Source organism: Ailuropoda melanoleuca, chromosome 2 (assembly GCF_002007445.2).
Source record: "Ailuropoda melanoleuca isolate Jingjing chromosome 2, ASM200744v2, whole genome shotgun sequence".
In the NCBI taxonomy this organism is placed as follows: Eukaryota; Metazoa; Chordata; class Mammalia; order Carnivora; family Ursidae; genus Ailuropoda; species Ailuropoda melanoleuca.
This window is the reverse complement of record NC_048219.1, coordinates 185,128,242-185,151,318: the sequence shown is the minus strand read 5'-3', so window position 1 is coordinate 185,151,318 and position 23,077 is coordinate 185,128,242. Positions and strand designations below refer to the sequence as shown.

The 23,077-nt window shown below is 43.2% G+C and overlaps 1 protein-coding gene across 1 annotated transcript in view; it reads left to right on the top strand.

Moving 5' to 3' along the window:
* The first annotated feature begins 786 nt into the window (after positions 1-786).
* AP1S3 (adaptor related protein complex 1 subunit sigma 3) overlaps positions 787-23,077 on the top strand; it is a 52,577-nt gene continuing 30,286 nt past the window's right edge. Inside the window, exon 1 of the mRNA XM_034655267.1 lies at positions 787-974. Coding sequence (XP_034511158.1) covers positions 972-974 — 3 coding nt within the window. The 5' untranslated portion in view covers positions 787-971. The remainder of the gene's footprint in view (positions 975-23,077) is intronic.

The window sequence follows — 23,077 nt, the reverse complement described above, 5'->3', positions numbered from 1 at the left end:
TGTGGCAGGGATGCATGGATGGACGGAAAATCCCTTGTTTCCCATCACCTCAGCTGGCCCACACCCCTCGGAAATTACACAGTAAATCCTGGGAAGGACTTCCACCAATTTTGGCTTCCAGGGACAGATCTCTTTAGGTATTTGATGACACCAACGGACTCTCCCAAAAGAACATTATGTAGACACTCAAAACTCTGCTTACAACCTGGGGGTCTGGAGACTTCTACCGTCCCAGGTAAAAACTCTAGACTTAAGAAAAATCAGGTGGAGAAGGAGAGAGACTGGAGACTCGACGGCACAAAGTCTTAGGAAAGACATTTTAAAACCAGACCTGTAGAAAACGATCTATGTCCTCGGACTGCAGGGTTAAAAGAGATTAAGAAAGAAATCGGGGAAAGTAACTGCTTCTAGTTCCGGATCTGCCAACCGCTCCTTCCCTTCGCGGTTTAGGTCGAGCCCGCCTCTTGCCACTTTCCCTAAGTGTATTCGCAAGTGCCGGGGCAGATACACGTTTCTCAATTAAATGAGTGACACGTTCCGCGGGCAGAATCAGGAAAGCAGTCCCCTCGGGGCTCCCTGCTCAGCGCTTCCCAGCGCCCGGGGTGCGGAGGCGCACGCAGGTGCCAGTGCACCTGCTGCCGCCTGCGGCGCGCTGGGCGGGGAGAGCGGCGGAGAGGCGGAGGTGGAGGAGGCCGAGGAGAAGATGGAGGAGGGAGGGAAGGGAGGGAGAAAGCAGGGGAGGAGGGCGAGGAGCCGGAGGCAGAGGGGTAGGAGGGAGAGGGGAGGAGCGCGGGGAGGAGTCTGCAAACTTTCAGTTCGAGGGCATTGTGGGAAGCAGCCATGGTCTGAGGCGGGCACCTCACCTGTCAGCCGCGCCGGCTCCTGCGCTCGCCTCGCCGCCCTCGTGACCACCGCGCTCGCCACTCGCCGCTCGCTCCTCGGCGGGCGGGGGCGGCGGAGGCCCGGCCACCATGGTGAGTGACCCGGGAGCGCGCGCCGCGGCGCCGGGGGTGGGGTGGGGGGAGCCGCCGCCGGGTCCCGGTCTGCGCGCGTCTGCGGTCCCGCTGCGGGACGCCGGCCCGGGACTCCCGCGGCCACCGGCGCAGCTCCTTCATTCATTCGCTCGTTCGCTGTGCGCGTCGTCTGTGTTGGGCATGGGGCCAGGCTCTGGGTGTCGCGGGGTACCCGGCGGACCTGTGCTGGCGGGGGGCTTACACTCTTGGGGGAGGCTGCGGACGCGGGGAGACGGGTCGTCCACCGGGAAAGTAAAGGTTACCTCCTCGAGTGAGTGCTCCGAAGTCACCGCTACCACCGGATGGGGGGGGGGGAGAGACACCTCAAGGGAGGATTGCGGGGAAGGCCTCTTGGGGGAGGTGACATCTGAGCTGTTGGAGGTCCTGAAGGGGCGCTGCCCTAGTGGGCGCGGACGGAGCAAAGGCCCAGAGAAGAAACCCTTGCTTGTAGCAGAAAGACGGACAGAGCCCTTTGAAGCAGGTCCTAGAAGCCAAGTTAAGGAGTTCCGGTTTCATTCCAACAGAGTTGAGCCTTGGGAGCCTTTTAGCAAGGTAACAGACCTCATACACTGAAAAAAAATGCCTCTGGCTGTTGGTGGAGAGTGGACTGGGGTGTGTGTGAGGAGGGGTGCCAACGCAGACACAAGGCGACCAGTTTCAGTGCCCCAGCTGGGAGATCCTGGCATGCACTTGGGTAAAGACTGTAGCAGGCGCCCCTTCCAGTGCCTTCAGTCCAGGGCTACTGTTTTGAGAGTGTGAGGGCTCCACTTCCCCCAAGTGAGCTCACCTCCCAAATGTAAGCAGGAACAGAAATGATCTGCACTGTGAGGGCTTGAGGGCCCTCCTCAGGCAGGAGCAGGAGGGACTGTGGGTTCAGAACGTTGGTGGGCAAGGACAGCAGTGGGGTGCCGAGCCCCTGGACGGAAAGGCCACAGATGTGGGTTCCCAGAGGAGGTTTGGTTGCACAGACTTGGGGTGCCCTGGTAGTTTGTTGAGGGTTCCTTCCTTGTAAGTACAGCACCATGCAAAAAGGAGTCTGTAAATAATGGAGCAGTTCTGTTGGCTTGCTCAGGTTTCCCAAGGAACATGGTGACAGTGTGCCTAGCTCACTGTTATCATTTACCTAACGGAGGGTGGAATAAGGCCCTGGAAATTCTGAGTAGCAAAATGCTACATCCATCCCGAGAGCTGAGGCAGGATCCTTGCTCTAGACAGCGCTCGCTGTGGAGTTTTCTTTTTCCTTGTGATGTCATATAAACAGGTAATCAGAAATGTGTGAAGTTTCCCTAGCTTTTCCACCAGGCCTTGCCTAACAGAAGTGTTCATGTTATTACTGAGCACTTCTGATGGGCCACATGGGATGCTCAGCCCTTTCCATTCACCGTCTCAGGCAATCCTTGTAGCAACCAGATGAAGGTATTATGCTCCTTCCATTTTACCTGCTCTGATCTGTTCAGCAGTGTGTCCGTGGACAGTCCCCTTGACCGCTTTGTGCCTGTTTGCTCTTTTGTGAAATGGGGATAATAAGAAGGGGTTCTTCAAGTGCAGTCTGAGGAACCTAAGGAGTCCCTAAAACTTGTCAGAGGTCCACAAGACCCAAGTATTTTCATAATAGTTCATAATAGCACTATGATATTATTTGCCGTTTTCACACTCATTCCTACATGACTCTATGTGGAGTTTGCTTGAAGCTGACATGAGCTGGGATAGCATGACAGTTTGAATGCAGAAGCCCCTCAGAGAGTCCAGCCACCTCCTCCTATTGAGTCGGATGTCAAAGAGATTTGAAGAATTGTAAACCTGCGCCACTCTTCTCACAAATTTTCTTTCTTTTTTTGCGTTGGAAAATATTGTGACTTTGTGAAAAAGTTATTTCTGTTAATGTGTAATACTACTTAAAAATGAATTAGTAGGGGCTTCTGGGTGGCTCAGTTGTGAAGCGTCTGCCTTTGGCTCAGGGCGTGATCCCAATGTTCTGGGATTGAGCTCCACATCAGGCTCCTCCGCTATGAGCCTGCTTCTTCCTCTCCCACTTCCCCTGCTTGTGTTCCCTCTCTCGCTGGCTGTCTCTCTCTGTCAAATAAATAAATAAATAAATAAATGAATAAATAATCTTTAAAAAAAATGAATTAGTAAATATCTAAAAATTTTTTCCCCTTAAATGTATATTACAGTACCTACCAATGGAGACAACCTACATACATAAAAGGTCTTGGGGGCTATCTATTTTTAAGAGTGTAAGGGAGTCAGAGACAGGCTCTGTGAGTTAATGCAAGTGAATGCATTTAGAGCAGCTTTGCATTTAGAGCTCAGGGACTAGGGCATCTCATCTGTTCTTCCTGCCACGAGGTGACACCACCCCACCCCGTTGCCTGGCAGCTTTGGCTTTTTGGCGAGGGCCACTTGGTGACTCCCTGTCTTTCTCCTGCTCCATTCCTGACTCTTGCCAGCTCTTACTCTAGGAACCTGGAAGATGCTTACAGCATCCCACCTGCTGCCTCCCCACCAGAAATGGTTCTTCATTCCCTTGTGCCGGTGGTCCACATGTCTAGCACTGAGACTTCATACCTCCTGAATCTCGGGACTGTGTTTGTATCTGGATTATCTTGTTTGAATCAACTTTGTACTTCTGCACCCTGTCTTTGTTTTTGAAACCTCTGCCATGGAAAACAATGTAGGGTTACTGTGTTTCAGGGTTTCCCGCAGTTTCTGAGCCCAGTGTATTTAAACATCTTAGTGGGAAGAATTTAGTACTGAATGGTTGACAGTGTTGATGGAAGGAGGAGGATTTTCTTTCTTTCTTTCTTTCTTTCTTTCTTTCTTTCTTTCTTTCTTTCTTTTGTTTATTCTGTTTTCTTGTAAGAAGATAGCAGTGGGGACTTAGAGGGTGACATTTGAAAAGCTTTGGGGACACCTTTTGTAAAAATGCAAGTCGACTTTGCTTTATGTAGTCTTCATGCTTCTGGAAAGTTGAAGTGACTTTCAAAACCACATAGTCAACAAAATAGAGGAATCACTCAGTGAAAGAAACTCAAACGGTGACTGGTTTTTTGAAATAGGAGCCATCATCTTGTGCTGCAGAACCAATTCTCATCACGTATGCTGTTTATCTAAAGTGAGAGAGACTTCCACTAAAAAAAAAAAGAAAAAATCACAGATTTATTTGTTATGATTTTAAATCTTCCTTGAGAGAGAGACCTTCCCAAGCTGAGCTGTGAAGCCGTTTCTTTATGAGCATTGATGTTAGCGTGAAACAGCGTGAATGCTTCTTCTCCTAAATCGGGTCATTCGCAGTTGCCCGTGTTCATCCTCACCTCACTGTGTTACGTGGAAACAGGAAGGGTGAAGAGGAGCTGCGGAGGGTGAGGGGTAGAAGTCTGACCCGGAACCTGTAGGTTCTGCTATGATCCCCCCTCCTCACCCAGTAGATCAGTGTAATTGTCCCAGGCTTAAGTGAATTGTAATAAGCGTGTAGTTATTCTGGCAGTTTAAGGTCTAGTTTGAGCGTGAAGTAGGCTGTTAGAGCAATGAGCGCCTGCCTGCTCCGGGGCCCGGCTTGGGCTGCTGGCCGGGGGTGAGTGTAGAGTAGAGGGGGTTGGGAATACGGGAGGGAAATGTCCCTCTGTGGTGTTCAGTTGTCCCCAGAGGGTAAACCACGACAGCCCTTCCCCAAGGTTTCCCAACAACACCAGTGAGACTTGTATTTACCCCTCGCCGGGATTGTTACTTCTGAGTTCCCATTACCGGCTTCTGCGGCAAATACCATCAACAGGTTACAGGTCTTACATGGCATTTTAGGAACAGCAGCTGGAAGGAAATGGTCAGCTGATTTGTAGTTGCCACAGGGCATTTGCAGTGTGTGTCCTTTTGTGTCCCTTGAATGATTTCATTATCGACTAAGACAGAATAGATAAGGCTACGCCTCCTCCCCACTCCACCCCCCAACACAACGGAAAACTCCTTGAAGAGTCCCCAGAGATAAGCAGTTTTGGTTATCTTCATGACTCATTCCTTCGATATTATTTTGTAGTTACAATGGCCAGAGGTTCTCCCAGTGGTCCGAGATTTCACTGGGGTAACTTCTTTCCTGGGACCCTTACTTGCCTCTCAGAAAGTCTCCTTTCTGGCCTGTCTTGTTCTTCTCTGATGGAATTCTTTGTTTTCCCTAGAGTATCCTAGCCATTTACCCAGGACAGGCTCCCTTTTGACCACCCGGATCCCCCAGATTCTGTGATATGAGAGAGAATGCACACAGAAACCAGAGGCAAAGCCCCTTGAATCTTCTCAGGGCTGCCCTGACCTGTCTCACCAGCATCCTGACCAGCTGGAGAAAATGTGCTCATACGTGGCTCCTGATAGCAGGATAAATTGTGAATTTTAACTATGGTAAAGGAGCACTGCAAATGATTTATGTTAGAAATGAAATGCCATTGACTATTATGAGGAAGCTGGCCTTTGAAAAATCTCTGACAGAGTCCCAAGTCTGAGACCTCAGATCTGAAATGACTCTCTCTAACGAGTTTCTGGAAAGTGCCTGGGGGAAAAGAATACAAGTGTTCACTAGTCTCTCCGTGTGATGGGGCATAGACCTACGTACGTTCAGTCAAGAAGGGCACTCAAGAGTCCATATTTTAATGTCCTTGTTGGATCTTTTCTAGCAAGACCTCAGGGCTGGTAAGAAATGATGGCTGTGTGGTGGGGTTCAGTGGATACATAAATGCTACAGGAACCTTCTTTCCACACTGGGCCATTAAAGAGGGGGAAACTAAGGCCATGGCTTGCAAGCTGCCATGCTTCTACTCATTCTTGTAGAGAGACAGTAAGGAATGAACGTGACTTCTGCAGATCATTTCAGATTAAAGAACTTCTCTACACAAAAACGCAAATGCATTTGGGTCCAAGATAAAAAATTCATACAAACTTGCAAGATAAAAACCTAGGAAATAGCTTGTTTATGGCTAGCTGCTTAAGATTAGCATGCTTCATCTCACAAAGCTACCTGCCTTTTCTGCTGTTTCAGTTATTTGGGTAGAAAAAGTTGCGCTGGTGCTCTAAAGCAGGGATCAGAAAAATTTTTTTGTAAAGTGCTGGGTTAGAAGTATTTTAGGCTTTACTGGTCCTATAGTCTCTATCATTGTCACTTAACTCTTCTATTATAGAATGAAAGAAGTCATGGACAAGATGCTAATGGGTGTGGGTATGTTTTAATAAAGCTTTATTTATAAAAGCAAGCAGAGGGCCAGAATTGAGCTGTCGGCTGTGGTTTGTTGACCTGTGTTCTAAGGTAACTTCCATTAATTCACTATATTCAACAAATGAATTGGACACCTGCCCTATGACAGGCAGTGCTCCAGGTAGGACTGGCTATATAATTTGTGGCACCCAATAGAAAATGAAAATGTAGGATTCCTTGTTCGAAAATTATTGAGAATTTCTAGATGACTGCAGAGCATTAAACCAAGTCTAGGATCCTTCCAAACTCAGGGACCCAGGTAAGGACTCTGGGTTCATGGAAACTAGCTGTGAGGTTAGTTCATGGAAACAACCCAGAGGTTGCTCATGCTGTTTGGGAATCCATGTTCTTGGTGGGAAGTTGTCTAAACTTTCTAAATATTTTGTATCAATTACACAGAAGAAGATATTGCAAAGCATTGGTAAATCATCATCTCATTTTTACTTCATGGAATTTTTAGACATTTCTGAGGTGGGTGATGTGGGGACCTGTCGGGGCATGTGGAATTGGGAGCAGTCCTGGGCTTGGTGGCTACGTCAGGCCCTGCCATTTCAGCCCTTTGTGGCCAGAGGAGGAGGGTCCCTTCATCCAGCAACTCAGCTGGCCCTTGGTCACTTCCTGAACCAGTTCTGGCTGGACAAAGATTTCAGGATCCATATCCTTCTCCCAGGCATTGCCTTTGTCCACGTCCCCATGGAGCCTTGGGTGCCAGACATCATGGCTTCCCCAGCCCCTCCCGGGTTTGCCCTAAAAATCTGGGTGTGGTATCCTTTGTCAATGTAAATCCTGTACATTAGCTCCCCATTTGTGTAAAATAAGGCAGATATGCCCATATAGAAACTGGGAACTTCTAGCAGGATATGCAAGAAACGGTGATTCTGGGAAGGGCTCTAAGCATCTGGTGTGATGAAGTTTCACTTTTTATTGTATGTTCTATTAGACCATTCAATTTCCTCTACTTGATTGTCATATCTTCTAAATTATATGAAAAATGACTTTTTAAAAACTGTGTCATTTATATTACTTTCCCAGCAAAACTCTGTTTTGTTTTCCCCTATTTTTGTAACTTCTTAAGGTTAGATGTGTCTGGAATTGGAATGGAAGCAGAAATTCCCTGAAAATACACACACACACACACACACACACACACACACACACACACACAGAGGCTTTCTCTAACTTGGACTCTTGGCCAGACTTCTGAGATTCCTGTTTGTACCTTGCTTTCATATGAGACTTGAGAATAACCGAGGGGGAAAATGTGATTCATCTTTCTCATTTCAGAGACTCCGAAAACCTTTGGTAACAATGTAGAGTGTTTTCTACTCACTTCCTAGGACTCAACGATTAAAGTACAGAGATGGCTGTCAGATCACCTGGGGTTGGCCTCTCTGCATTCAATATAGAGCCAAACATTCCAGTGAGATTAAGAAGTCATGTCCCTGAAAAAGTCCAGAAGGCCCTATCAAATGTGGCATCAGATTCTGATTATCACTGAACTGTTCTGCCCCCAATTTCAGTGTCTGCTGCACACCCCCGGCTCCCCTTGCCGTCCTTAAAGAAAAGAAAAAAGAAAAAACAATCAACTTTTCATTATGCAGGTGAAGCTAGAAAAGACTTGGGAAAAATGTTGCTTTTAAGAGAAGTGTCAGAATTTCATCGGGGGACAGGACATGCTGTTGGAAGACACATCTTTGTTGTGTAAATATTTAGCGACTGGTTCCCTGTGGAAGTGACACACAGGGCGTTTTGCCTAGCCCCCCCCCCCCCCCGGGCAGTGTCAGATGTCAGGGCAGTGTGTCCGGGAAGAGAATAAGATGAGGCAGCCCCAGGCCCTGCATGTAAGCTCTGTGATCTTGAGCACTTCGCTTATCCTTCTCACACTGGGCCTACTTCCTCAATTTACCTGAAGATCAAACAAGATAATCCCGTTCAAGCCCTTTGTGCGAGGCCTAGAAAGCATTCCATCAACGTTAGCTAGGTTATTTTTAAGAGAAACTGGAAAAAAACTCACAAAATGTTTAAAAATGGTTCATAAGTTGTTGTTTTTTTCTCCCCCTAGGGAACTTATTTGAACCAATGAACTAAAGAAACAAAGTATCCTAGACTATAAACACTGGGGAGGTGGGAGAAGGTAAGGGTTATTGTAAGATCACAGTGTTTTTCCATTGTGGTTCAAAACCCAGTGTATGTCTAGGACATTTTTCTTTTATTTCTTAGACAAGTACTTTCAGTTTCTTTACTAAGAAGCCAAGTCCTCCATTCTGGTACATGGCATATGATTCCTACCTTTCAAAGTTTATTCGGCCTCATGACTTCCATACTTTAAGGATTCAGATAATCTACACCAACAGTCTTGGTAAAATACAAGGGGGAAGGGGAGAGTTGACTGTATAACAAGGCAGATCCATCTTTCAGATTGAACCTGAACTTTGAAAGATGATGTGATGGATGTGCCATCTCCCGCCCCCTAACAAGTTTTGTTCAGGCTGTAGACATCGTTGTCGTCGTTGTCAAGGTATAAAGGCCCCGGGGAAAGGTTTTTAATGAGTGCTGGGTAGGCTGCAGTAGGAAGACAATGAAAGTTCTTAACATTTAAGTGATCATTACCAGGCAGGGTACTGAGGTTAGCCTAGTAAGCGTAGCCTCTCAAACTAAGTTGTTCTCAATCACACACACACAAAAAATTCACATTAAGAAAGATTAGATAAGCATCACTATGAAACATGAATAGGGTCCCAAGTTATTAATGTTTTGTTCGACTTCAAAGTCATAGTGAAAGTTGCCTGGAATGTCTACTATTTTCAGTATCTCTTTGCTTCTCAAATGATTTGAAACAGAACCAAAGTCCAGTCTGCCTCTCAGAAGACTCCAGGAGAAAAACCTAATTAGAGGAGTATTTACTATGAGACAAAAATTCAATGATTAACCGGTTGTTGGTATATTCCAAATTGATTACTCTGTCCAGATGAAGTGATAAATGAAGAAATAATATGTGAATCACTTCTCAGGTTTTTTTTTTTCCTCACTTGTTTTCGTCTTTGAGTTCTTAACTGGGGAGGTTATTAGAAAAGAAAAACCCACAAGTGGAAGATCTGTTTCTTGATTATAAGAAACTTGTGTTGTCTGGAAGAAATTTCTCACATGCACCGTAAATCCAGATGAGTGCGGGAGTGGATCATTAAGCACCAATGTTTGTTGTTCAGATTATGACATTGCTGCAGGAATTCCGTGGAGCAGGACTTTGGAGGGGCTCATGGGAGAGAGAGAGAGGCATGGGACTGAGTCCAGAAGGGCAGGGCAATCCTGCCTTCAGCTTTTCAGAAGAGAGCATACCGTGCGTGTCTGGATGCGTGTGGGTGGACGGAGTTGATAAGCAGACCATAAAGACAGGCAGTTATAAGGAAATGCAAATGCTGGAGGAGAGCCTGGTTTCTCATTGAGGCCCCCTTGTCTAACTTTGCTCTCCCATCAACCCCACTAGGACAGGATTCATCGGGTATCATCCGGGAATGAGACTTCTCACAAGTGGATCTTCCAGAGAACTCAGAGGGAGAAACTTTTTTGTTTTTGTTTTTGTTTTTAATTTTAGAGGTGAAAAGATGTTAATACCCTTCTCAAGCACTTGGGCAAATGGGTCAAAAGTAGCTTGAGACTTGTCCGAGGTCAGGAGCGGCCTCACTTCACTCCTTCACTCCCCTGCTTGGTTTTGGAGATGAGTTGCCTTCGTACAGTGTTACTGAAATTGCAGGTGGATTTAAGAGAGGGTGTGTGTGTGTTTTGTCCCAAATGGGTTAGTTCCCTTGTGTACCCCCAAAATACCCTTGGCTGTTCTTTCCCTCACTACCCTGCACGTCTGTCCCCAAACTCTCTTCTACCACTTTCATGTATGTTTCGAGAAGGAAAGGTCATTTTAATGGCAGCGTAAGACAGACATCACTAGAAAGACAGAAAAGGGTAACGCTTGGAAGGATGGCTGCCCTGGAAATAAGGGGACTCAGGGCCGTCACCCGGCTATGCCAATAGCCGTGACGTTCACCACTCCGCTACCTCCCCAGGCCTGTTTTTGCTGTCCCATGAAGCAAGCACAGACCTGAGGCATACTCCTAAAAATCCTTTCTGGCTCTCCCAGTCTGTCCTGAGCCACCAGGAAATCCTCTGCCTCTCCAAACCCAAAATACACTATTTTCTGAATGTCTCAGAATCAGAGGCAGGGCTGGCCTGATACTCAGTTGTTGATCCGTGTGTCCTTGTGTTGCTGTTGATGAGAGTTGGGCTTGTCCTCGCTGCAGCCCGCAGGTGGAATTTTCACGTCCACAGCTGGCCGGAAGGAATGATGGCCACACCAGCACACAGTACGCATAAGTAGACAGTCATTGCGCTGCTCACACGTCTGTTTGTTTACAGAGTCTAGGCATGGTAGCGAGTGCAGTTTTGGCCTTGGTCAGGTCAAGTGTGAAGAAAGCATAGTGTTATCGTTTTGCTTTAGGTACACATATACTGAATACCTGCTGTGGTCTGAACCCGGAATGGGAGCTTATGAAGAGCTATAAAGGAAACAGAATTGATAATGCTTCTGATCCCATTGGTGGGGGGGCATATAAATAGAGCAGCTTGTATATTTCCCTGAACTGTGGGCTTCTTCAAAGAATGTTGAAAATGAAGACGTGGCCAGCAGGGGCTGGGGTTCATAGGGAAGTGGAGATTTTGAGAGGGGTCCTGAAAGGATGTTACGGACCTGCTTCCACGAGGAGCATATTTCAGACATGGGCAGAGAGGAGGAGACAGTGGTAAGGTGGGTCCCAGCAGGAGGTGCCTCAGGGCCCACAAGCCCATTGGCATGGGTGCGTGGGGGAAGGAGTTTGGAAAACACACACACATACACACACCCAAAATACCCAGATATCTAGTGTGCAAGAAGAAGTGGAGTACTTTGGCGGAGGATGTTGAAAGACAGGAGATTTTCTCCGTGTCATTCATCTGGAGGACGGTCCAGGAAGGTCTGGCTTTTTTGTCTTCTGTCCAAGACCGTCATTTCATAGATGTGGACTATGAGCGGTGTGACAGGCCCTGCTTGGGACAAGCACCTAAACTAAATCCCTGTCCCTCTGCGTATTTTTGGATGGTGGAGGGTAGTATGTACCCATACGAATATTACTGATTTGAGGTGTTAAATGAAATGTAAAGTTTTATGTTCATCTTCTTTGTATTAGGTAAGTTGAACAACTACACCCATTTCTCAGAAGAACTTGAACCTATCTTTGCCTATGATCATTTTATTTTTTTAAAGATTTTATTTATTTATTTGTCAGAGAGAAAATGAGAGCATGCACAAGCAGGGGAAGCAGCAAGCAGAGGGAGAAGCAGTCTTCCCTGCTGAGCAGGGAGCCAGACACAGGACTGGATCCCAGAACTCTGGGATCATGACCTCAGCTGAAGGCAGACACTTAACGATTGAGTCACCCAGGCATCCCACCTATGATCATTTTAAAACAAAATTCAGTCAGTAAATATTTATTGAGCAGCTATATGTCAATACTTATTAAAATTCAAACATTACGCTTACTTAAAAATAAAACATTTTGAAACATACGAGACTGGATGTGAAAACTTCAGCTTTGGTGCCTTGTGTAGAGCTTGTGTGACTTCTCCTTTTGTCAGTTGCAAAATAAATAACTTTTGTTCTGAGAAAAAAAAAGTTTTTCAAAGTGACCTTCTTTGAAATAATGGGCTTGTCTGATTAAGTGATGTTTATCCATATTTATGAGTAAAATCAATATCAAAAGTGTCTTTTAAATCATGGTAGAAAGTAATTTTTGGAGGAATGAGATTAGCAAACATTATCCCAATAAAATTTGCATTGGCGCCATCTCTGCCCCATGTAAATCAATTTCAGGGTCAAAATGCTGATATTTTAAAGACCACACTAAATCTTGTTAACACAGAGACATTAAGAATTTTTAATAAAACCAGCCTTTAAATCTGATTTTCCTGAGCTCCTTCGTATAGCTAGTTAATGTAAATGTATTTTATCAGTAAGAGTTCAAAGAATAGAATAGCTTTGCAATAATCATTATATTTTTAGCAAATATCTACTTCCAATTTAGAATTATATTCTGTACTAGAGTCTTGACTGTGAAAGCTAAAAATTTTAGACCTTGAGCCAAAGTGACCCAGAAAAGGTGTAAAGTTCTTTTTTATTAACTGCGAAATAAGACATTCATAAACAGACTAAGACTTCCTTTTCTTTACAAAGCATCTTTTTTCTCTCCAGTTTTATTGAGATAGAATTGACCAATGCATCTTGGGGTGGTATTTTTTTAATAACATCATTGAAAGATTTATAATTAAATATCAGTTTTACTGCCAAGTCACACATTTATGGGTGCCAATGACTTTGTTTTTTCTGTAGCTACACATTGCCAAAATTAGATTTGATTTCTGAATTTTAAAATAACTATTTAAAACGTTGTGCAAGGAAGAGAAGTGAGAAAATAGAATGCTTTTTTCTAACATTGCCAGTTTCTCTACTGGGTGATGTAAAGAATGGTTATTTCCAGCGAAAGTGATCCCAAAACATCTGTTGTATTCTCCCTTAAAAACAAACAAACAAACAAACAAACAAAAAACAGTTCATGCTGTTTGGAAGGTCTAATCAAAGAAAAACAGGTATTCAAAAGTGAAGATGTCAAGTCCATCTTCAGCCCTGTGGACACGTGGTGGACTGTGATGGCCCCCCAGGGGGCCAGGCCAGTGCAGGGCGTGGTCTGCTGCTCCTTGTGCTGCTTTTGCTCGGGAGTTGGAATCACCAGGTAGAGAGTAGAAGCCCTTCGGCCAATGCATGTTTATTTCATCATCCACCCTTCATCACTCACACTGAGAGTAGAAGGGGCCCGGCAAGGAATCGTATAATGAGATTTGAGCGGGAGGTCAGGTTCACGATCAAGTAATAAGCCTTGGAGTTACTTTAATGGCAATTACAATAGCATTAAACTGTGGACCTATGGCTGAAGCTTAAATCTGTGACAATGAAATAAAGACACCTTAATGAATATAGCATGTATAAAATACCATGCTGGCGGTTAAGTTTTCTGGGGTAAGAACCCTTTTGAAAATCTGCTAAAATTTCTGAACCTACTCCCTATAGCAAGTGCTCATAAATCTAAAATTTTGCATAGAATTTTAAGAAGTCTACCAACACCCCTCTCCCTTTTAAATTATCTTAAACCTTGGGCATTTATTGTAAAGGTATGGAATCCTAATCTGAAAGCAATACCTAGCCCTGCCACCTATATCTTGATGATTCCAGAAAAGTCTTTTAAGTGTCAACAACTTAATTTCTTTTATCTTCAATATGATACATCACCTAAGTATGTGGACTCAACATATAATATGTGTAAATGTGCCCCAAACCGTGCCCGCCATGCAATGGGTCGTTTTTGTTGATAAATGTCATTGTCATGTGGAATACTTTGTTCATATTGGTCAATAGACTGGAGTCTTCCTGGAGGAAAGGTCCCTGAGAAGTTATAGAGCCCAGACAGGGCACTTCTTCCCCTGGAGCTGTGTTCACAAATTTTTCCAAATTGTCCTTGTTTTTCAAGGACTCTGAGCAGAACACTGCTGCTAACACGGCTATCTTCAGACAAGCTACTGTTGAGTAGATCGTGAAGCCTCTTTCTGGTTGTCGTTCCAGCCGTGGAATGACCACACCATGGTTGACTGGACTGTGTCTTCTATAGAGAGCTAATCTTGCCACTGTGGGCTATTTTAATTGCCAGGTTATGAGGATTACCTGTAGTCTTCTGTGAACAGCCTACAGTGCTGTGGACGGTAGTGTTATGCATCTAGTGAGCACAGACTCAGAAGGCTCAAAAGCTGTAATTAGCAGTCTCGTGTATGCAGTGCACATTTGAAGACTGCCTTTGATTGGTAGGAAGGATTGATGTGTGGATGGTGGGTGGAGGTTAGGCTTTAAAGCCAGACGTATCTGTTTTGGAATCACTCCCTGCCATTGACCAGCCTTTGAGCTTAGGCACTGACTTGGGTATTCTAGGACATCTTTCTGGGGTCTGGTATCAGCGTTCACTATCTGTTCCTTGCTGGTGGTTATCAAGATTGTGATGGCTTGTGGTTACTCACACTTCCTGCTTCTCTTAGCAACGCAACATGTTCATGGCCTGGAGTCCTGACTTTGCTCAGAAAGGGGCCCTAGGATCTCTTGATTTGTTTTTGACAAGTGACCAACTGAAGTAGTTTTTTTCAAACGTATGGAGATGAAAGGAATAATCATCCACTCTCTGTCATAGAGGTTTGTCATCACCTATGTTACACTGCATTCCTAAGTTAGCCAGTTAACCTGGATGATAAAGTTCCTTCTGGTAGTATCGTGTTCTTTGGACTGCAAAGTAATGTACACATAAGAAGGGTTTATGTGCTGGAATTCTTTGCTGTGGAATTAAAGCCTTTTTAGATTTCTTAGGAAACTAGGACCCATTGCTTTAGTTTTTCTGACAAGGTTCACATGTCAGGTTGGTTTTACAAATCTGTGCATCATTCATTTTAGGTTAGTTAGTACCAAGGTCTGAAGTTGGTTCATAAACCTTTAACGAAAATGATTGTTATCTGAAGGTTAAATCAGAACCTAAAAGAATTGTTACATGGGTCTTTCTGAAATTAATTAACCCAGTCTCTCTGCTTTCCCTGGATTGAATCCAAAATCAACTGTAGACAGTTTCTCCCAGACTTACCTCCTCCAGACTCTTCCTCACAAAGAATATGTGTCCTACACTGGAGCCCACTACTCAAACTAACCACGCAAGGAGAATCAACGTCTGTCCAGTTTTATAGCAGAAGATTCTCAAACGTTCTCCAGTGTGGTTTATAGAACATTTACCAAATCAATGGTATTGTTTTACTAACTCTATCAATCCTCTTGGTAAAATGAATTAAAAGTCCAAGTCAAAAATTTAAATCATGCTCATTTAAAATAAAGTCGGGTCTTTGTTATTACTGTCAGCCTGCACAGTCTTAGAATTCTTGCACACTCTTAGAATTCTTGCTGTAGTCTTAGAATTGCACAGTCTTAGAATTCTTGCACAGTCTTAGAATTCTTGCTGTATTTTTTAGTTGAATGTGCAAACCTAGTTTGGATTGAAGTACAAATACGAGTTTCTATATTTGCAGTATGCGGCTGTTTTGCAAATGACGGATAGTCCCATGATCAGTGAGAATTTTGTTCATGCAGTTTGTTAAGGTCTTTGGAAAGTAGTCCTAGGAACATGCCCCTGATTATTTCGGCCTGGAGTGGTGACCAGAGATGGTTTAAATGTTACTTTTCAAGTATATTTGGTTTCAGAATGTGGTTATGCCTGATAAACAGAAAGGTCAACGCTTTGTCATTTTTGCCTCTTTATTAATAAAAACTCCATTCTGATGGGTGTGGTCTCTGTTCCTAGGCTGTAGGCTCTGAACGAGACAGCAGAACAAAGAACACAAGGCAGAGAATAGCCATTTCCCATTGTTATCAGAGCAGAGTGTGAGATACCCAATGATGCGAGTTATGCCCACGGCAGCGTCTTCTCTATGATTTTGCTCACACTTACTTGGCACATTCTTCCTTCCAGTGACAGTCACAGGGGGTCAGGGGTCTGGGGTACAAAACGCAGGCCACTTCCATATTCTGAAGTCACTGGCATGTGAAAAAAACGAAGTGACTAAGCCAGGCTATAAATACTGCGGCACTTTTTCAAGCCTTGTGCTTAACCAGTGAATGTGTGTAGCATACATAAAATACTGTGCACTTTCTTTTTCCCTTTTGCAGAATGTTTTAGGGATTTATAAAACACATATCGATTCACTGTGTAGGCCCGGAGCTTGGACTGGAAATGGGCACAAGCTTATGTCCCGTATGAAGAACGTCCCTGTCTTTTGGCCTCACTGGGGTTTCCCTGTGACCTCCTGGATAATACACAATTCTAAGTTTGATATCCTTTGTGGATGTGAGGCTGGCCCCTTCCTTCTCACCCTTTGCACTCAGAGGGGTACCGCTGCTTCTGAGGATGAATTGTCTGGCTTTACGGGAGGTCAGAATGGCATACATGAGGCAATCATGGAAGAAAAGTCCATTTTGTCATTGGCTTCATTACTGGGTTTGATTCCAGTTTACTTGTTTTTGTGACTTTATGGCACGTTCCTGGTTTTACCCCTCCCTCTCCCTCCATTATTTGAACAGTAAGACAGCGGTGTTCTAGCAAAACTCCATGGAGATCCCCAAAGCCCCCCAACATCTCCAACCAGAGCTGTGCAGATTTCACTTTCTGCTCTTTGTCATTGACTTTTATTTAGATCTAGACATTCCATGTTTAAAAAAAAAAAATCCCTCAAACTTGAAAAACACTTCTCTAAGGGCAAAGAGTAGAAGAGAACCAAGTTTTATTGCACTTGCCTTACGTCAGGTAAGCAATGGCTCACAGATCTGGGGGGAAGACTTTGCTCAGTCAACGTGATCCTTGTGTTTTTCTAGAATATTTAGTTTCTGAGAAGTATGAAAAAGTGCTTTATGACTGCCCATCTGAGAAGCGCTCTCTGCATCCCATTATTTGAAAGAGTCTATGGTTATTGTTGCCTCGTGTGATGGGTATCTAGTGTCAGACAGTTGGGGTTGAAAGGAACCATGGAAATGATTTCAGGTCCAGCACCCCAGAGATGCTGGTCAAGTTGCCTAATCACATGGAACTGATTCTTGGTAAAATCCGGGATTGTAACCACAGTTGATACTGCTAGGCCGTGTTGTTTTCCTAGGGCAATTATTTCACTGACTCAGTAATAAATAGGTCGAGAATAAGCAAGTTTTAAACTACTCACAGAGCACCTAGAAACTACCAAATCACATATTCTAATTTCTACAGCTTATGTCCAAGAGGCCCTAAGACATAAGCAAAACTCCCAAATTCCAAATAGGCTTCAAACCAGAATGCCCCCAGCATCTACAGTTGTATATAGATGGAATTGTTAAAAATGGAGCCAAAACAGCTCAACGAGAAAAATGGACAAAGGCCTTGAAGAGACATTTCTCCAAAGAAGATATCAAAACAACCAACAGGCACATTAAAAAAATGCTCAGCATCACGATTCATTAGGGAAATGCAAATCAGGATGATAATCTGCCTTCGGCTCAGGTTATGATCTCAGGGTCCTGAGATCGAGTCCTGCATTGGGCTCCCTGCTGAGCAGGGAACCTGCTTCTCCTTCTGCCTCTGCCTTTCCCCCTCTACCCACCCCGGCTTGTGCTCTCTCTGTCTCTCTCTCAAATAAATAAATAAAAATCTTTTTTTTTTTTTTAAAGAGAAGATTGTGCATCCATGTTTTAAACAGCATGATTCATCAAAAAGTGAAAGCAACCCAAATGTCCATTGATGGATGAATGGATACAGTGTGTAATATATACATGCAATGGAATACTATTGAGACTTACGAAGGAAGGAAATTCTGACACAGGCTACACTGTGGGTGAGCCTTGAAGACATTATGCTAAGTGAAATAAGCCAGTCACAAAAGGACAAATACTGTGTAATTTCACTTCTGTGACATATCTAGAGTAGTCAAATTCGTAGAGACAGAGTAGAATGGTAGTTGCCAGGGGCTGGGGGGAGGGAGGAGTGGGAAGCTGTTGTTCAGTTCAATGGGGTACGGAGTTTCAGTTTGGGGAAATGACAAAGTTCTAGAGACGGGTGGTGGTAGTGATTGTACAACATTAGGAATGTGTTTAATGTCACCGCACTATGCATTTAAAAATGTTTAAAACAGCAGATTTTATGTTACATATATTTTACTACAATAAAAAACTTAAATCCTTAAAAATGGAGCCAAAATTTAAACCATAATAAAAGGATAAGGCACTTCTTAAAAGAATATTGTAGTGAATGGATCAGTAAGAGAGGGACCTTAATGGTTTATTAAAAATAATGGCTGTCTAATTTATTGGGAGTTTTCTATCCATCACACAGTATTTGTTGAGCCTTTTCTGCATAGTATTTCTTGGTAAGTGGAACAGCAGATCTTTGCATTTTGGTAAGTAGACATTACTTCATGTGTTATTTCAAGAAAGGAAATAACAATGCTTCTTTGGGCCAGCTGCAAACTTAAGAGTCGTGTATTTCAAAAACTGCAAAAGAAAGAAGGGGGTCAGGTATCATTTATTTTCCCTCTGTCATGTATTAAGCCACTTAGTCTAAATTTTCACTGGCCCAGCTGCATTTTACTTTGGTCAAAAGACAGCTGTAACCTGGAATTTAAAATAAACACACACACACAGACACACGCACATGACAACAGTATTTGACGTCAGTATCCCCAGGCAATCATCCCGACTCAACTGCTTGCTTCTGATAGAACTTTGGGCAGCATCTCTCCTCTAGAACTGAGTTTCTATCAGATCATATCCAGTAGACTATTCAGCTTTAGCATTTTGCGAACTTTCTGGTCATACATTGGGATTTTTAGTGCATATACAGATTTAAAACAGCTTGCTCTTGGCTCGTGATCCATATAGCTCTTTTTTCATTGCTCAGTCAAAAAAGTCCTTGAAGATTGCTTTTGAAGAAAATACAGGAAACCCAGTAGACTCAGTAAATAGCCTAGACTTGGGAAGAGCCATGGTCAAAGATGTCAAATCATCTTGATGTTAGATGGTGTTCTGTTACGTCATTCTCAGTGTTGTTATGGAAACATTTTTGTGAAAACCGCCATTAAGCCCCCACATGCTAGCGAGATGGACTCTGTTATCAACTCCCTCTGGAGTCCTGCAGCTGGTGGGCCCTGCCGCTTCTCTGCCCTGTGAACAGTACCTGGAAAAAGCACGAGAACAGAAAGGGATGGATGCTGACAGAGACTTGGATCCCCATTCTGAAAATATTGGCTTGGAAATTAAAACAAAGTTTTCCCAGGAGAACAAAAAAGTGAAATGGCTATGTCTAATGAATGGTTTTAAGAAAATTCTTTTATTTCCTACCTACATGTTTCACATGTCCTTAGAGGCTTGCTTTCTATTTGCTGTACCGTAGTAATTCATGTCATCTAGGTACATGCTAGGCAACAAGCCTGGTCTACTTTGTGTTGTCAAGATTTTTCCTTTGGCTGTAACTTTTTTCTGATAGTTGGTTGTCTCGCTTTCTGGGAGGAGTAATATCGAATATGCTGGAAGAACAGACACTTGTATCCAGTTGAAAAGTTAAATGTTCATCAACTAAACATCACATCCCCATTGCAATGACTTCATGATTGTTAGTCTTGGCAGTAAATGGGCTAAGGGAGATTTTCTTTGACTATAGCTGATGGATTATTCCTTTTTTTCTTTTACTATAAAATTTATAGGAAGAAAAATTCATAGTGTTCTCATGTTGCTTTTTCATCTGTTGTCCTGGATTTATCCACCAAAGATTGGCACTGAACATACACTTGCTTGCTGATAGTATATCAGCATTGCCCAGAAGAGATTCATTTATCTTCTCTCCCACAGGCAAAGTCCTGCCATTAAGATGGGAAGCAGTGGTTGATTTAGACATAATTCAAAAGCTATCAATATTATTCTAAACATTAATCTTCTAAATTCTCACAGCTCTATTGTGAGTTAACTAAATAATTCCATTTTACACATTAGCTTTTCTTTTTCGTATTATGGGACTACTATTGAGTAAATTACTGCTTCATTGTCTTCTTACAAGAGCAGATCTGCCATAATCATTCATTCATTCATTCATTCAAAAAGCATTTATTGAGGGCCTACTATGTGCCAGGCACTGTTTTGGAAGCTTGGGATACATCAGTACACAAAAGGCTACATGACTGCCTCATGGAGCATATGTTGTATACTGTGGAATAATGATAATAAAATAATAAAGTGGGACTCCTGGGTGGCTCAGTCGGTTAAGCGTCTGCCTTAGCCTTAGGTCATGATCCTAGAGTCCAAGATCGAGCCCTGTGTCAGGCTCCCTGCTCAGCGGGGAGTCTGCTTCTCCTTCTGCCCCTCACCCCACTTGTGCTCTCTCATTCTCTATCAAATAAATAAATAAAATATTAAAAAAATACAATAATATAATAAAATGTTAAGTCACAAATACTTTGAAAAATACTGGAGTAGGGTTGGAGGTTGAGTGTTGGGGCAGGCCAGTGATGGTAGCACATCATATGTAAGTGGTCAGGGTAGGCCTTACTGAGAAGCGGATTTTTGAACAGATTTGATGGAAGTGAAGAAGTGACTCATGCAGATATATGGGGGCAGAGTGTGCTGAGCAGGGGGTACAGCTGGTGCAAAGGCCCTGAGGTAGGGCATGCTAGTATGGCTAGGAGAGGGCGAGTAAGGGGAAGAGTGTTTGGTGACGTCAGAGGTAGGGAGGGGCACATTGAGTAGGGCCATGTAGGTCATGGTAAGGACTTGGGTTTTTCTTAGAGCATTTTGAGCAGGGAAGTGACCTCTCCTCTGTTCAATCTGGCTGCTTTATTAAGAACAGATGGTAAGGGAGCAATGGATGAAGTCATTGTTATGACCTGTCTAATTAAGTCTCTTTCTCTTAAAACTTCACCAGGCTGATAAAATTTGTTGAAGGGAAAATGTTGAGTGTTCTAAGGAAATTAAGTTGCATTCTTTTCTAGTGCTAATATCAGTCTAGTGCATCCAGGTTGATTTACCATCAGAGTATTAAAATTTAAGGGTCTTTTTAGGTCTGCCTTAAAGAAAAAGATGAGCTATTTAAAAGTGGAAGTTATGTACCATGCAACTTTCTAATGTAAATGTGCTTAAAAAGAAGCCTTTCTTCTGTTGTGTTTCTGGTGGCCTATGGAATAACCAAAGGAGAAGCAACCCCCACCCCCCCATGTAGTCTTAGATTAAATTCTCAGTAATAGGGGTGCCTGGGTGGCTCAGTCGGTTAAGCCTCTACCTTCGGCTCAGGTCATGATCTCAGGGTCCTGAAATTGAGCCCCACATCGGTGGGCAGGGAGCCTGCTTCTCCCTCTCCCTCTGCCTGCTGCTCTCCCTGTTTGTGCACTCTGTCTGTCAAATAAATAAAATCTTTAAAAAAAAAAATCTCAGCAATGGCCTAGAATTTAAAATGTATCCAAAGGAAGGAGGTTGCACAGGGAGGAGTAGAGGCAGCACTTCCCAGCCTGGCTCCCTGGGGCCTCAGGGACAGTGTTGGCTTGAAGCTGCCAGTGATGCCGTCAGAGCAAGATGGCAGTCTCCAAACCCTCAAGGCTCGGTTCTAGCGATGTTACCGCCCTGTGTTTTGGCTCTTACTTGCCCTTTGAGAAGAATTTATGTTAACTGTTTTTTCACTTTTGATGAAGGGAATGCCTACTTTTGATGAAGGGAATGCCTACAAATACTGGGCTATTTCTTGACCTAAAGCTCACAACAGCAAAGCCATATTTTCTCTGGCAGGGTGTGTTGGTGTGGGGTTGGGGTGTGGCAGAGTCCTTGGTCTGGCGCCCCTGAGTAACAGCTCTGCCTCCAGCTTCCCAGCATCCCAGAAAACCCAGTTCTTGCCTTCCTATGTTACGGTAGCTACTGTATTCTGTAGTTCCCTAGCAATCTTCGCTTAAAATTTTTAAAACTATGACTAATACATAATTATTGCAGAAAATTTGGAAAAAAACGAATGTAAAGAGGAAAATACAAACCACCTGAAATGATGCTTGAGCAAACCTTGTGATGTTGTTTATACAATGACTTTTTTCTGCAAATATTGTAAAAAACAAACATGAACAATATCTGAAATTATTGAGAGACCGAACATATACAATTTCAATCACGTGTATAAAGAATATATAGATATTCTAAATACTGGAAGTATGAAGTCAACTTTCAAAAGTAAGAGAAGTAAAAGGGAGACTCTAAAATGATATAAAATGGGGGTGCCTGGGCGGCTCAGTTGGTTAAGCATCTGACCCTTGATTTTGGCTCAGGTAATGATCTCAGGGTGGTGAGATCAAGCCCCGTGTTGGGCTTCATGCTGGGAGTGGAGCCTGCTTGAGGTTCTCTCTCTTTCTCTGCCCCTCCCACTCTAAAAAAAAAAAAGAAAAAAATGATATAAAATGATAGGTGGCAAAAATGATCTAAAACACAACTAAATGATATGATATAAAAATAATCAGCTAAATGATATAAAAATATATAAATAAAATGATATAAAATAATCCTTTGTTTATATCAAAAACTGAAATGTGACTATGAATTTTACAAGGCATGCATTTTACTTTACTGGAGTGATTCCCGGGAGGGCTGATTTGGGTTTGGCACATTGAGTAATGAAAGCATGTGGTCATTCCGAACCTGTCTGGTTTCTTTTTAACTTGGCAAGCATGCCTGCTGGAGAGCTATGTTGTTTTTCTAGTGTTTGTAATTGAGTCTGTCTGCATTTTTATTTTTCTAGAAGTTAGAAGTTTGACATTGTTTCTCTCTCTCTAACCTTAACTTAGTACAGCACCAGTTCTCCTATAACAAATTTGATTCTGTACTTGATCAGTCAGCGTTAGAAATGGGGGTTTCTGGTACACTTGGACTAGTGAAGGCACAAGGTATCAGATTTAATCTTAGAATCAGCATTGTTTGCAAAAGTTCTGAAAACCATTATAACTAAATTGTGTGTATTGCTTGGGTAAAAAGCATAAAGCAACAGGAAAAGAAGACCTCAACTCATTGAAACTTCAAAGCAAAATAGATTAAGGATCAGCTTACGAGAAACTAAACTACATTAAAAAATTTTTTTTATTGTTTCAAGTTTTTACTTATATTCTAGTTAGTTAATATATATATTAACTATATATAACTATA